The sequence below is a fragment of the Nuphar pumila genome, unplaced genomic scaffold (genome assembly GCF_984573655.1).
Source record: "Nuphar pumila unplaced genomic scaffold, dmNupPumi1.hap1.1 HAP1_SCAFFOLD_2489, whole genome shotgun sequence".
NCBI classification, from domain to species: Eukaryota; Viridiplantae; Streptophyta; class Magnoliopsida; order Nymphaeales; family Nymphaeaceae; genus Nuphar; species Nuphar pumila.
In genome coordinates this window covers 1-15419 of record NW_028323935.1, presented here as the reverse complement: position 1 = coordinate 15419, position 15419 = coordinate 1, and the positions used below count along the sequence as shown (strand labels likewise).

The window sequence follows — 15419 nt, the reverse complement described above, 5'->3', positions numbered from 1 at the left end:
CATGAATAGCCAGCAACCTATGCGAGATAGCACGCTGACCATGCCACTTGATTGTTGCGACTTGGACTCCTAACGACCACTTGTTTGGCTTTCACCGAGCCATACGACCTAGTGACTTGAAGACATGCATAAATTGGTCGGGAATCGTGCCATGTCCTGGGGACTTTGGGTTGCCTGCTGTCATGTAAAACAAAGGTCTTTGTGGAGGAATGTGCGATGAATGGGGAGGCGGCTTCAAAAGGCGCACCAGCCAGCTCGGAGAGCCTGCCTTGCACGGGAAAGAAAGTTTCCGGATGGAGTGGGACGCCGGCTGCGACACAAACATGCTGCACACCCCGTTCCCTTCCTCCTGGCAACCACTATCCCCAGGCTGCTCTGGGAGCACCTCGTCCTTGCAAGGGCTGCCAAACCCTGTCGGCACGCCAACTCCATCCCACTGCCTGCAATGCAGCGCGCAAGCTCAGTGTTGTGGTAGACCGTCTGCTTTTTTGGGTCTACGTACCCAAAAATGCATGATTTCTTTGGAGAAAATGGGGTCGAGTCCTGTTCTGGCGAAGCACCGCACAACCTTGACGGTACCTTGTCCGAAAAACATCGCTCGTAGCCTGTCAATGAAACACACACAGACATGCCACCCATACACCCCCCCATCCCTACCCCCACACCCCACACATGCCTGATGCTTGCATTCAATGTACACAGCATGTGCAACAAGCAAATTACCGAGATACAAGAAGAGCCTGCACGATGGGATGGATCGAGGTCTTCTCCAGGTGGCATATTGAGTTCTCGTGCAAATCATTGCGTGGGTCCCTCTTACATCTCGGTACACAAGACTCAAGGCGGCGTATCACATATCATATACCACGGGATACAAGGTGTTCGACTCCCTCCGTCTCCTATTCACACCTCGCTCATACCAACACGCAAACTCGGTTCTGGTGGCAATCGGCTGTTACAGTGCCCATGTGGTCAAAGCGAGTTCGAATGCGTATGCAGTGATGGCATCCCTTCCCGCACCTGCCCTGACATCCTGCAACCAGATCCTGGACTGGGATCGGTCCAATAACACAAGCTCCTGGCTGCCTGGCAGTGCACACATTGTCTGGAACTTGCCAGGAAGTGTAAACCTTGACTCTTCCGTCGATGCATCGGGCCCTGCACATGAAATTAAGAAATACTGTTACTTCAGCCTATCTTGTAGACCTAGGATCTAGATAGACGACTTCCCAGTAAGCTCACTTGATGAGATAACGCGTGTCACCCCTGAGATCGCTTGGCTGCACGTCCGTAACAACTGCTTACCGTACGACCAGTACATTTTCGCCGTCGCTAACTGCTTTGTTTTTCCCTTTGATGCCTGTTCTGTGAGACAGAGGAGCATGAGCGAGTTTGCCTGCTAGATTTTGATGCTGGGCAACCTATCACACAATCCGCACTGCATTCTGACATCACGTTAGCACGCAAGAGGCATCAAAAGACAGGGCTCTTGGCGAATCATTAAAGGTCGTAGGTATAAGACTGAGGCGAAAGCTGATCTGGATCCCGGAACCCTGCGAGACACGACCGACATGCCATCAATTCATCGGAAACCACGCCATGCATAGATGATCATTCCGAGGGACGAGTCATGATGGAGTCTCCAGCAGGAAGGAGGATGTATGTGGGAACACTCCTTTTGTTGTTGGGATGACAGCTTCGCTGCATCTGTCTGGCGGGCAGTAAGAGACACTTCTCTGATAGAATCCAGCTTTCTAGCATAGCTTTTGTTTTCACTGCTCTAGGTACCCTGCTGACCCCACAAATCACTCAATATTGGGCACATCTGATGGCATCAATCACGGAATACTCGCCGAAAATAAAAGCCTTGCTTTCTAGCAGGCAACAAATGCTTCGCACCTGTGGGATAGACAACCACCTCTGTGTCAGTGTCATCTGAGGCAAACATCAAGTAGATCGTCTCATGCATTGATGCAGTCCAAGTGGCGTGCCCCACAATTTCCCGCTCCCATACCAAGCGGGTGGGCACTCCCTCTATGGGTCCAAGCCCGAAAGCTGCTTCGGAGTTCTGAGCCCTCTCCATCGAGGTGAGGTCTTGATTGTTGTATGTTTTGTTGCCCGTTGGACTGTGGATCGGTTCGCCCGGACCTCTCTCTGCGCTGCCCAGGCAGGGGTAGGCCAACTCGAGGGTGGATTTTGCACTCGTTATAAACACCGAGCATGAGCCAGGCGTCTCCAAGCAGCTGATATGCACAGGCTGGTTGTGCAGGGTGTGTTGTTGTTTCAAGCCGGAGTGCGTAGGTCCAGTTGCCAGCAACGAACCGTCCCCTGCAGAGTGAACCAGGCATGAGTGAGCTCGAATGTACTCAAGCTTCTCAACGATGCCACTGGCAAACACTCCGCCGGCCATGTCTGTGTTTTGCCAGACCACCTCATTCCTCGGGTCCAGATACCCAAAGTTGCATAAGTAACCACAGCAACAAGCATGTACCCGTAAGAACATCTATTTAGCTTGGCATGTAGGCGCAACAACATTATATATAAAGCGTGACTACCAATGATACATGTTATATGTGTAGCCATGACAGCATGTACATAGCGTAGGCACCAAATGGGTCTTCAGAGTTATCTCGATGTTCACAACGATGCAGCTCTGTTGAGCCTGCACATGATGAAGATGTATCTTTGCACGTCGACATTGGCAACTCCAAGTACTTCTGGGCAGTCGATGCTTCCAGCACCTCCACCTGAGGCAAGCACGTGATGACCATGATTGACAGGTGATGCCAAGAAACCCTACCAGTGTTGAGATCATGCAGCCAAACGGAAGAGGCTGCTCTATCCAAGAGGACGAGGTGACCGCTCTCTGCATTCACGCAGAGCTCTTCGCAGTCGAGCGGGATTGAGAGCGTCGAAGTATGTTCATATTGCTCTTCAGCTTCATCTGCATGTCATCGTCATATCACATAGATAAGCATCTGTTGAACCAGAACGACTGAATTAATTGAATTAACTGAATTAGTTGAACGTTATGGTTGAACAGCAACATTTGATCGGCACAGACCTAAAGCAGCCAAGTATTCACATTCGAACAGACACGCCATCATCATCATACAAACAATTGCAATATACAGCTGGTACCACAGCAATTGTGCGCATTCATCATGCATTAAGGCTTCATCAAGAACAGCCGAGGTCGAATAGTGTGTTTAGGAACGTGCGGCTGGAACCGGCCAACCCTAAGGCCAGAGTGTAACAACCCGAAACCTACTGTTTTCGGAAACACAACACGCCAAGGCCCAAAACGGAGATGCTGTAAGGTTTGAGCAGCCCCGGGAACTACCTATGCTATAATGAGAATGGCTTGATACCTGATGGGTTTGTTGATGCAAAGGATGTCTTGAAAGGCAAAGGTCACCATTTGGTTGATCCAGACATTTGTGTGCAAACTTGCCGACAGCTCACGCGACGGCAAGGAACTTTCCAGCACATGTGGGAGGCCTACGTAACTCGGAAACGAGTAGCTGGTCAGCTTTGTGACCCACAAATGCAAGCATTTTCGGGACTGCCGAGCCATGAAATCTGCGGTCTGGCGACAGGCGTGAATGTGGAGGTTTCTTACCTCGGCGTAATACTAGGACCGAGCTAGACCGTTTGTAGGGTATTCAAGCAGGAATAGTTGCTCTTTGATGGCTGCTACAGCGCGGGTCTTGTCCGTCGCATCCCCACTCCAGACAAGCTGCGAAGTTGTTGCTGCAACTGCCAGTTGAACCGAGGCAGAAAGAATTGCAGAAAATGCATACAGGCGCATGCTGCAGGCCACCACTTTTACCTCAAAGGTCAATGCATAGAACATCGACCCGGCATCCCTTGCAGTCTCATGAGTGGATACAACCCGACATTACGATGAGGAACCCGCACGGTAACCAGAACGATGAAGATCTGGTACACCACAGAATGTTCGAACCAAACTTTGCTTGGTGTCTGGTGATCAGAGATATGCCGAGCTTGGACTTTGCGTAAGAAGAAGTCCTGGCGATTGATCGAGAGCGATGGGCCATGCATGCCTGTGAAACGACGGTCGCCATGGCGTGAACGATTGGTGGCACGAAGGTTTCGGACACAGGTTCTGCCGAAGGCCAACCTTACGGTGCCGGGATCTACGCAGCCGAAATCCCGACTCGTCAGTCCAGCCACCAGTGCCTGAGGCGAGGTAGCGGTTTGACATCCGCGAACTTTTGCTCTTTACTAGCTACACCATGGGAATCCCATCGACCAGCGAAAGGCATAGGTGATTCCCGGCGTTGCCTAAAACATAATCATATCTCTTGATGGTACCGGAAGGAACAATTAAAGAAACGCACGTATGACAGCTCTCCATTTTCACCTCGACAATAGCCAGGGTGTTTGCGCCATTTAAGGATTTTGTGTTTTCGAGTCCACCTTGTCAAGGGCGCGCCCTTGCATTGTCTCCAAAAATACGAACATTTGCAATAAGCAGTTTTGCATTCGTGCCTCTCCTTCAATACAGTGCACAAGTTCGAGCGACGTGTGCAGGCTGGACGAAGTCATGCGTATGTGACACCCTTTCCCCACCACAATTTTTGATTAAGTTGAAGAGTCGCACCTTCTGAAATTGAACGCATACATATTCTCTTCGCCTGTGCGTCAGGTTTTTACTTGGCAGTGTAAATTGCCAGGGTTATTCGCATCATGATAACAGCGTGCACTGCTATCACATTCATCACCACGAGCAATAAAAAGTGTTCAAGTATGCCTCAACAAAACATTTCATTCTACACGAACAACAGCAGGAGTGGAATGTATGCATTTATGCTTTCCTATGAAGCTGCATCCAACTTATCCTGTCCACATCTCGGAAGTCCTTGTCATTCACTGCAGTCATCTCGTCGATGCGACGCGCACGAACGTTCCAGCAATGTATGATTGACATAATTGACTTGTGGGACAGAAAGGGTACCGTATCGCCGCTAACTATTCAATCACGCTAATATTTAATCTTTATTCGAATCCCGCAAACCATTCAACCGTAGGTACAATAAATCAGGATTATTTGTTATGGCAGCCACGAAAATTAGATAATAAAAATCACTATTTTTTGCCAAACTTTCTGGAGATGTAGGATGAAGGGGTTAGGGATGCATCTGATCGATGATTGGTCCATCAGCCAGCTTTGCTCAGTAAAGAAAACAGTGAGTGACCAATTGACAACAGTAAGTCATCACCATCACTCAAGCATGGAAAGAATGTTCTTACAAAGTCAACAGATCATCAGGAGAACAAAGAAGACACAGTATCTGTCGAGCACATTTCCAGCGCATTTGCAACAGGCAGCGTTAAGCCCGGTCAAAAACCATTTCGTTCAGCCGTCACGAACAACAATCACATATTGTACAAGAAATGCCTCTGCTCCCACAGCCCATCATCACAGAAAAAGTATACACACAGGAATAAAACTAGTAAACTAGTAAACTACATGCCGAGCATTGTTTACATTCCACCGAAGGAGCTCAGAGGCTGGAGATGCATAGTCGAGAGCGTCTGGAAGCGCCTTGCTGGAGGCGGGGGAGTGCAAAGAAGGAACGCGATGCTCAGACTCCGTGAAGGCGCTGCCGCGAAGAGCCTCGTCACCATTCGAGGAAGACGCCCGAGGACACAAGATGTTGCCCACCGGGCGCCCAGCGCTCTCGAGCAGCCCCTCCCACAGAGTGGCCCTCAGCGCAGCCTCCGCAGGAAGCACCCCCCGTACATAGAGGCGTAGAAGTCGCCAGCGGCGCTGTGCTTGAGTCTGCGGGGACGCCGTCAGGTCCATAGCGCTCGTCGTCCGCGATCCCAGGCTCTGCAGGCTAGGACCTCGCGGGAAGGCGCCTCGCCGGGGGCTGGCCGGCGTCGAGCTGCCCGCACAAGAGGAGAGCGCCGATGATGACTCAGCCAAAAACAACAACACGCGTGAGCTGACAAGCTCCTTGAACAGCTCATGCGCTGTCGCGCAGGGGTTGGCGGGGATCCCAAACAGCTCGAGAGACTCATTGACTGAGTCAGAGTCAGAGCCGCTGAGGCTATGGTCGGACGTCGTTGCAGCGTCCTCGGAGTGAGCAAGCTTGAGCGCAGCCGGCGAGTTGCGGAACCAGTTCTTCATGCGGCAGTCCTGCGACGCTGCGGAGGGGGTAGAGAGGGGAGAAGAGACTGAGAGGACGATGGCTGTCATGTCAGGGTGGATGTCGCCGCGGCCACGAGGGATGAGGCCCTTTCCGGACTCCTCCTGGCGGCTGCCGGGTGCGAGGCGGTCAAGTTGCTTGATGTGGTAGAGGGATGCCATTCGAGCATCTTTCAGCGACGATACGCGATCTACGAGGCCCCTGAGAGCCGCTCTGAGGACGGCGGTGGCAGGGTCGTGAGGGATATCCCGGGCATCGATGGTGCCCTTGGTTGCTGCGAAGAGGCGTGCATGCATGGATGCCTTTTGCGGCTGAATTTGTGTCCTGCACGATGTCGTTGGTTCAGAATGTTGTTGGTGCATGCCTTATGATGCTTGTGAATGTGTAGCAGCCCCAGTTCTCTTCACCATGAGATTGCGATACGACAGATGCACCTTCTGTCAGGCCCCATTCCAAGCGTTCTCGCAATCAGCGCACATGATCAGTAATCACCAGCCTCTGGAAAATGACATTGCAAATGCTGTTTTGCAAGGCTAAGGCAATAGTGCGAAGCCACATGCGCGAGCAACTCCTCTTGCACACTCTCAGCGACTTGTTATACCCTGCAACTTGCTGGTCGCGGTGCTTGACGATGCATGAACTTGGGGGCCGACATGGGTGTTGAACCGCAATTTGATCACCGCACACTCTCTTAGCCGACAGACATGTTCACTTGTGTTGGTGACAACTGCAGCTCTCTCCATTCCACTGAAGTTGGGTTGAGTGAAATCAGGTCTACATCCAACTGAAAGAAGATCGACACAGAAAGACAGAGATGCGTACCACAGGCCGCTGCTACCGAGGACGACTGTGTGCTGGGTGCCTGTTGGGTGCTGATGGCTGCAGTGCACATCCACGCCATTGACAAAGTGTGTTCGCGAGGTCGATAAAGTGATCTGCCCATTGCCCTCAGCCTCTATCAATGGAGGAGCCGACCCAGAGCCGTAGTGTAAGGTGAAAACCTCGTTGGTTGTGAGGTCCAGTAGGCATGCTGACACGCTGGTGTGTGCTATAATGCTGTCGTTGTATGGAGAAGCCTTCGTGAACGCGGAGCTGACTTTGAGGAGCGCGCTGTAAAGAGGGCAAGCTGCGCGTGACGAGTGTGGCTTGTATAGCTTGGCGAGGCTGTTGAACCATTGTGAGTGCAAGTACTGACCAGCTCCAAGCACGCGCAAGGAGGTGATGGTGGCAGCGAACACAAACGAGGATTTCCGGCCCTTATGGAACTGCGGCAGATACGTGAATGTCAATCTCCATTCATTAACAGCAAGTATATCACGTCGTCACGTGCGTTTTGCGTGCTGGGTTGCGTGGCCGCGCTCAATTCACGAAACACGTCGCAACCCACAAACACTCAAAATCGCTAGAATGCGCGAACATGTGATCTTAATTGATTAAATGAATGCTGAACAATTCCAGACCACGTTCTCGAGTTATCGGCTCCTTGGTCGTTATGCGCAAACTGGGCGTGATTGTCAAGGCACGGCATTGACAACTGGTTATGGGCGCAGTATACATGCATGAATTGGCTTCAAAGGAGGCAAGATACCAACGCGACAACTCCCACCTGGAATGCATTCTGTGCCTGTGCCCAATGAAACGCATGCCACCGTTCTGAGAAGCAGAACAAATCATTGTAGTCAACCAATGTGGTGCTGTGATGGTGAGCTATCTAGCGTGTTGCAAGCAGTCACGTAATCCGTGGTCAAGGTTCCAGATAGGATGAACTGCCAGAGGCCCCATTTGCAAAGAAATGGACATCTTGGCTTGCGCGGCCAAAAACAAAGAACGATATGATGAATTGAATGTCTGTAATCATCGCGCGCGGACAAGTGTTGCGAGGTAAAAGCGTCCGGCATGCCGCAAACCGCGCTCATGCAGCCCATCACACACGGAAGTGGACACAAAAACAATCACTCCACCAAGATATAACGGTAGTTGTGAACATAAATTCGAGTGAAATCGTATGTGAAGTTGAGACACGCGCTCATTTGCTACTGCAAAATGAGGCAACTTCTGGCAACCTGCAAGCATTGAGTCATACCTCATATACAAAGCTGTCGCGGTTTGTCTTCATCGCTTGCACTGCTGAAACATAGGCACTGCAACATGCAGTGTTTGTCTCATCTTGGCGAGCGAGAACATGGTCGACGCCGGACAGGTCATACACTGGGAGAGGCATGATTCGCGACGTTTCGATGCCCAACAGAATATTTTGTACACCTTTCCAGCAAGCTGAACAAACTTGGATGGGAGGAACGCAATGGATTCAGAGCAATGCGAGCAGACATATATGCAGCACGGAGGACACGCTGTTGTTGCGAATCGACATGGAATGCATGGCATGCTGCGGATCACATAATCGGTATGTGACCGTCATTGACGCTCTGGTGTCACGATGGCTATCCACAGATAGGCGATGTCAACCTTGACATTCCATTTGAAGCAAAATGCATCAACTCCGAGTCACGGAAACATAACAACTCAGTCACGCTACAGTTGGATCACCCGACAAGCGAGTAACGATGGTTTTCACGTCGGTTATGTCAACTTAAACAAACTTGTTTGGACACGGCGTTATGGGCATCTGTGTGTGTGCCAGGTTTCGTGTCGAGAAATGTTCGTGAGACTGGCTGCCATCCTCATTCATCAATATGATGAAGACTTACACGCGACTCCTCATGTCAGATGAAGTTTGTGCTGGGGGCATGGTTTTCACGTACAGACGGTTTCGCCAAGCGTTGACATTGTCGTGTGTCAATGACACCTTCATGTCAACTTCAACCGTCCATTGTCCATCCAATGATGAAGGAAATGCAATACCCATTGTTAGAGCGGTTGTAACATCACATCTACGCTACGACATAGCGCGATGACCAGGGTGACAGTCACCTGCTACATCCGTTATCAGCAACAGAACCTGTCACCATGACACGTGACGTGATGACACTACAAGTGCGTGCGTGACGTCAACACGATGTCACCCTTCACGAGTTGTACACACTTCTTCTCATCAACTTCCGCTAGGGAAGTTCAGGGAACGCGTTCTCAGCACGGAACGCGACAGGCATAAGGGAGAACGACACATTTTAAAGAACACTTTGTCGAAACAAGTTTACATCACGTAGTTCACTGATGAAGGCAATCAGACAATCAACATTCAAACACAGGGCCTGTGCGCCTGTGACAGGCGTGGTTGTCGACAGAACAGCCGAGCCTCCGATAGAAAGAAGTTTGCGCATAGCATTCCTCTTTAACAAACGACTGGGGATCACATAAACGGTCCTAACTATCGACGACGTGACTTTGCTCCAAACGATGCTTCTGGCAACGCTTACTTGTGCTTCCCATGGCATGGGCATTAGACCCCCAAGCGGTGTTCAACACATTTTCCTTGGCCGCCTCAAGAAGTCAAATCTTGTGCGAAGAGGAGAATGTTTGTGTGGTCGGAAGATATGGTGTTCGACAATGACAACGCTTGGTTAGTGTGTCGGAAAACTCGAACTCGAGTGCAATTGATGCCGCTAGGCTTGCCTGAAAGTTGCTTGTATGCATACGCACCTTCAACCGATGAGATTGGTGACTGTTGTGCTCAATCGATGTGGGAGTTGACATGCCGGTGTTTTGTAGATCTCTGCAACATGGTGTCCCATAAGGACCTGGTTTGCACAGGGGACGCCGCGGAGGTGCAGTTGCCGTTCTTGTGAATGTGTCACCATTGGGTCAGCTGGCCTTCGGGCATGCCACGGTCATGATACTGAGCGTGAACGGTTAGCAGCCACAAGCAAGTGGTCCCCAGGCTGTGTGGCATGGTTGGGGTGGCAGAGGGGGGACGGCTAAGATCGTTCCGGACAAAATGAACATCACATGTACCATGTGGAAGTGGCACATCGCACATATAAAAACGCATGGCGCGGCATTCTGGAGGTCCGGGTGGACGGGATTGCGAAGTCCTGCACCGTCATCACCGCGGCTGGGACTTAGTATGCAGCTACAGCAACCCTGGGGGGATGTTGTACCACTGGCAAGATCACGACTCCTCGTTCATGACCCACTTCTTGACTGTGTTTGTATTTGCGCGATTGCAGATTCTGTCCCCGCCAAGCCCTCGGTTGTGGTTGCAGTCATGTTCCGCGACGCAGAGCACGCCTACGTCACTGACTCGTACTGTGCAAGATGCAACTCGAGAAGTGTCTCGAGAAGTCCGAGGATTGCGTGCGGAACGCAATTGTTCGCAGCGTCATGAATGGTGCCATGGACAAGGCTCACACTGTTGTGACGGAGTGCTGGGCCACAGTGCTAAAGCTGCACCAAAGGCAAATGGATGCTGCAGGCATCTCGTCTCCAGAGACCGGTGCATCTGTTATCGCTGCAGGACACCTTCAAGGAACCCTTTGCGGTATGCATGAGGTATGCACGAGGAACATAACCAATGGAAACGGAACGAACTAAAAACATGACATGACCATTGCTTGCCGCAGGTATTGCCTGCAGTACGCGGACGGTGACTTGGACAAGGACATGGCAATTCTTCAATCAATGATTTCAGGCACCAACATGCGAAAGCTTGCAATCGTCCTGGCTGGCTTGGGGGGGCAGCGACGAGTCCAGCAATCGGATTGTCCAGTGGAGTGTCTCGCCAGATCTCGAGTCCCACACAACGATCTTCGCATCCAAACCGGTTCAGGCCAATGGTGACGGCCCGCATGATGACGGAGTCGCGCGAGGAATTGGCGCGGATGCTGCCGGTGATGTCGGTTCTGCGCATGTCTGCGTCCTTCAAGGCGCACGTTTTGAATCCTTTGTGCACATTCAGATGCGAGACGGCGCTGAATTCCTGGTCAAGGCCCTGGAGCAACCGGGGACAGCCGCCTTTCAGAAGAAGTTCCCACGGCCAAGCGGAGTGGTCTACTAAACTAGCAACGAAGACTTGCCTACGGATCAGGCTGGCTCTTGGTACTGCGTGCCCGCCAGCCTCACTTTCGCGGCTGTCGATTCGTTGTTGACGCCGAGCTCAGTCTTCCACGCCACAACAGCGGAAGTTCACCCGGTGAAGCAAGCCAGACTTGCCAACGCGCTCAAGTTGCTGCCCGAAAGCGACGAGTACCAGTTGTACTTTGCTCTGTCAGCACACCGCTTTGCAGCATTCGGCAAAGAGCACATCACGGCAACAGGCGAGTTGCCAATGAAGGTGAATTCCAAGGTGAAACGGGTAAAGAAGTTTGCGCTCAGTATTGTCGCATGAGGAGCGCCGCGGCACGTGTTGTGGTCTTTTGATACGCAGCAGGCCTGCACATTTCTTTCCGTTTCCTTACAACGTTCGAATCTCATCTGCTCCGCCAAGCCTTCCAACGCCCTCCTTGATGCAGCACTCTCTTGGAGGATGCTGCACCCTTCCTTTATGGGTGCGAGTGATGCCCTTGTGGCATGCCATGAAGGCGCCCCCTGTCAATGCAGTTGACAGGCTTGCGTACTTTTTGCCATTGAGATGAGTTTTTACCTCTCCAAAGTTGTGCCTCTTGCATTGCTGTCAACATTGTTCACCTTCCGAGAGGTCCATCTGATGGAATGGGTGGATTTGGAAGCAGCTCCGCTTTCGTTTCGCTTCTGCCGTTGATTGGTAACCATGGCCAGTTCTTCGCTGAAATGCACCAATTCGTTATGTAACAGCCTTTGAGGTATCGGTTGTGAAGGAGTTCCCTAAATGCTCTCACTGTTGGTAGCGGTAATGATTGCTCGTATAAGCAACTGCTTGGAATTCCCACCCTCATTGTTGTATGATTTTTTGCGATCCACCGTTTTTTTTCTGGGAATCTGGGGATCCGGGGTGTGCTCCCTTCAAATCGGTGCAGCCTTAATGCTGCCACCGCCTGATGTTCTTCATCGCCCAGGGTGCCCGTTTATTCGAGACACATCGGGACTCATCATAAAGAACGCTTGCTGGTTGCAGATGCCAGAGAACCTGTCTAAAGCCAAGCGAAGACATCCATTTTTGAGAGCAGACGGACTGGCAGCGACTGTGATGCATTGCATGCTGAGAAAACGAACTAAAGCGACAGTTCGTTTTCTCTTGAGCCGATGGAGGGCCCGGATGATGCCCGTCTTACTTAGTTGTTTCGTTTGTGTCGCTGTGTGCTTTGTCTTCCTTTGTTTTTCATTCGCGTTTTGGTGGTCTTTCCTGGTTTGCCAGCCCTGTCGCTTGTAACTACTAAAGCGACAGTGTTTGTGCAAACATAGTGCTTAGATGAGATGATTGTGGAACCAAGCGGGCTGCGCAAATTGGTAAATGCTCGCTATGCCTGAGATGCTACTAACCACAGCACGACTTCACTGAAATGCACAGATGGTAAAGCCAGAATGGTCTTATACATCAGCTCGACGCTTCATGACAGGGCCTGTTACAGGCTTACAGCAACGTTTCGTGCACATCATGCGTCTGCATCGTCGTCCACATCACATTTGCCAGGAAATCCTTCCCGGCATGTAAAATTAAGGGATGACTGGCGCCAACAATCACCCTTGACGAGTTGTACAAACTTCTCCTCATCAGCTTCTGTGCTGAGAACACGTTCCTTGCAGCAGAATGAAGGCCATGATGCGTCAGGCATATGGAGAAGAGATAATTACATGCTCTGAACAATGCTCTGTAGAAACAAACATTAGCTCACTGACGAGGGCAATCAGACAGTCTACATTCAAGCACGCAGACGTGGTTGTCGACAGCCAAGCCTCCCATAGGAAAATTTCCGCACACAGCATTCGTCTCTTGCAAACAACTGGGGATCACACAAACGGGACTAACTATCTACGACGTGACGACTGTAAAAAACAAGCTTCTACCCTGATGACAACTAAACGCAGGTAATCAAAATGGCAGGCAGGCAAACCACCCTCAACCGAGAGAGAAGGTGCACTGGGGAAAGCCCCACATAGTATTGCTGCAACTACCTGAGTATTCCTGCATTTCCAAAAATGCATATGCTCTGACAACACCAAACACCTGTTAAACTGAACCCTGCTTAGTTGCTGTGCCCCAAACGCACTGAGCATCCGCACGGAGTGCCGTGCCAAAATTGTTCAGGGGTATAGTTCGCAGAGCGAGTGGCACACAAGGTGGCTAAAGACAGACGGCCCATGCGGCAGCATGGTCGCAGAGTTCTGCAAAGAATGCGTCGCAGCGGCGACGGCGTCTGCCGATGGGTGCATCGAGGCCTCGAGCGCCGTCGCGGTGCCCGTGACGGTGCAAACGGCACCGAGAGCGACAACCGCGTAGTTGACCATCTTCTCACGCTCCGAGAGGTCGTTCCAGTAGATCTTGAGATAGGCCCCGGCGGGGAACATGACGGAGACGGTCAGCGTGAGGAATGAGCCAAGCAGCGACATGAATGTCCCAAAGAACGGAACGCGGGTGGCGAGGAGGAGTGAGAAGAGGCCGAGGCCTGTTCGGAGGACCCGCGCGGGGTGACCCCCACGCTCCAGGGTGAGCGCGGCATCAGCACCGGCCGCTACGGGTTCGAGCGTGAGCGCAAATTTGGAGAAAGGGGCGATGAGGATGAGGCAGGTGCCCAGCAGTTGCAGGGGACCGACGGGCAGGTTCATCTGCAAGCCAAGAAATGGTGGGTGGATGTGATGTGGGAGTGTGCCGGACCCGGTTGGCCCAGGTTGAATGATGATGATGGTGTATGCATTGGCCTATGTAGGGGCAATGCTATCATGTATCGGCGTTCTCTTCAAGTTTCAGCTCGTGCCATCGGCCCTTGTTCCGACCGCTGACATTCAATGAGCTGTATCACTTTGAATGTGCGGTTTTTGTTTTGCTAGCTATTTCCTGCCATTATCTATGTGATGTAATGATGCATCCTATTGCAGCACTACCCGCATCCACATGGACATTGGCAAAATTGATTGAAGGACAATTTCCGTTCTGAAGGGCTCTGGACGGTTGCAGAACACGTGGACGGCTTGGTGGAGATAGGGACCGCATGCAACAGCTTGCAGGCAGGCGTTTGAGGGGTAGCAGTGTGCAGAGGTCGAACTGCCAACACATGGCGTCAACAATGGACAAGGGTGCCATATGCTGTGAGTCAGCAAGGGAAGGTGATGGAGGCGATGACATACGGGTCAGAGACCACACTTTCATCCAAAGATGTTCGGTTCCTTTGCTGTGGGCTGTTGTGTGTACAACCCATACTGTGTTACCAGAGAACCCTGTGGGACACACTTTTGAGCCATTCAGACTAAACTCCCCACTTAGCTGCAATGATTATGCTGACCACTGCATCGCTACCCCCGTGTGGGAGAGGGTTTGTGGCCTGATGCAGGACTTTGTTGTGAAAATTGAGAATTTACTAGTCTGTTGCTGGACAACACCACTCCCTGGACCCAACTGTAGGACACCACGTCCTGGAGTTCCTTCCCAAACTTGTGGTGTTGGTAAGCGTCCCGCAACAGGCTTACAAGATTTCAGTCTGTCACACTTTTGAGAATTTGCCAAGGCCCAAAGGCAGCTACGAGGCTTTTTGTCGGCGAGTATCACGTGATTAACACCACCACCTGTGCCGAATACTGAATGCTTTCTTGAGTCAGCAGGGTACCTAGAACGGTGAAAACACAAGCTATGGGCAGCAACGAAGGGTCGCGCACCGTCACCTCCTCCAAAGCACCTGAGCCGTAAGTCAAGTACCCAGCAGCGCCGATGGCAAGGCTGACAGCGCCTACGATAACGTAAGTGGCATCCAAGACCGCAGGGAAGCGAGGCTGCTCAGACGTCTTCATGCCTGAGTAGATGATTGGGAAGACAGCATGCCCAGCAAACACAAAGGCAATCAGGCCGAACGTCATCGGCAGGCTCTGCAAGTGGATCGCTGCAGTGTCCACGAGGTGGGGATGGCCGGTCATGTAGCTGTAGACGACAAGCGCTGTGAGGCCGAAGGAGCAGAGCATTCCTGCTGCGCTGATGTAGGAGAGGGCGGAGAGGTCGGGCAGCCATGTGGTGGGGATGAAGAGCGCTGCTGCGACAATCATGAGTGTGCTGTCGCTCAGGCCTGCAAGACGGTGGTTGGTGTGAGGTCGATGCTGTCGGTGCGTAGTCAGTGCTTTTTGGTCCAGATGCCCCAATATGCGTGAATTTGAGGAAGGGAGAGGTCCCCCACTGGGGGTCCTGGGGGTCGAAACCCATTCTGAAGCAGCAACTGCTTGTAG

At 51.7% G+C, this 15419-nt stretch overlaps 2 protein-coding genes across 2 annotated transcripts; both read right to left on the bottom strand.

Annotated features, from left to right (window-relative positions):
• Positions 1-5316: 5316 nt before the first annotated feature.
• On the bottom strand, positions 5317-8400 carry LOC149808675 (uncharacterized). Its single transcript, XM_089995200.1, has 3 exons — positions 8263-8400; positions 7002-7444; positions 5317-6503 (listed from the first exon to the last, which is right to left on the bottom strand). Exons 1-3 carry the CDS (start codon positions 8398-8400, stop codon positions 5486-5488), a joined length of 1599 nt encoding a protein of 532 aa, XP_089851326.1. The 3' UTR covers positions 5317-5485.
• Positions 8401-13295: 4895 nt separating this feature from the next.
• LOC149808674 (amino acid transporter AVT1B-like) lies at positions 13296-15242 on the bottom strand. The gene is made up of 2 exons (XM_089995199.1): positions 14772-15242; positions 13296-13817 (listed from the first exon to the last, which is right to left on the bottom strand). Exons 1-2 carry the CDS (start codon positions 15240-15242, stop codon positions 13296-13298), a joined length of 993 nt encoding a protein of 330 aa, XP_089851325.1.
• Positions 15243-15419: the final 177 nt, after the last annotated feature.

Bases quoted from the DNA above. Each gene is read 5' to 3' on its own strand.
- LOC149808675 (XM_089995200.1), bottom strand. From the start codon at position 8,400: ATGCCTCTCCCAGTGTATGACCTGTCCGGCGTCGACCATGTTCTCGCT. The intron at 7,445-8,262 runs GTATGACTCAAT...TATCTGCCGCAG, and splicing joins GCGACAGCTTTGTATATGAG to TTCCATAAGGGCCGGAAATC. The intron at 6,504-7,001 runs GTACGCATCTCT...GACATCGTGCAG, and splicing joins CTCGGTAGCAGCGGCCTGTG to GACACAAATTCAGCCGCAAA.
- LOC149808674 (XM_089995199.1), bottom strand. From the start codon at position 15,242: ATGATTGTCGCAGCAGCGCTCTTCATCCCCACCACATGGCTGCCCGAC. The intron at 13,818-14,771 runs GTGGTGGTGTTA...CTTGGCTTGCAG, and splicing joins GCATTCAGTATTCGGCACAG to ATGAACCTGCCCGTCGGTCC.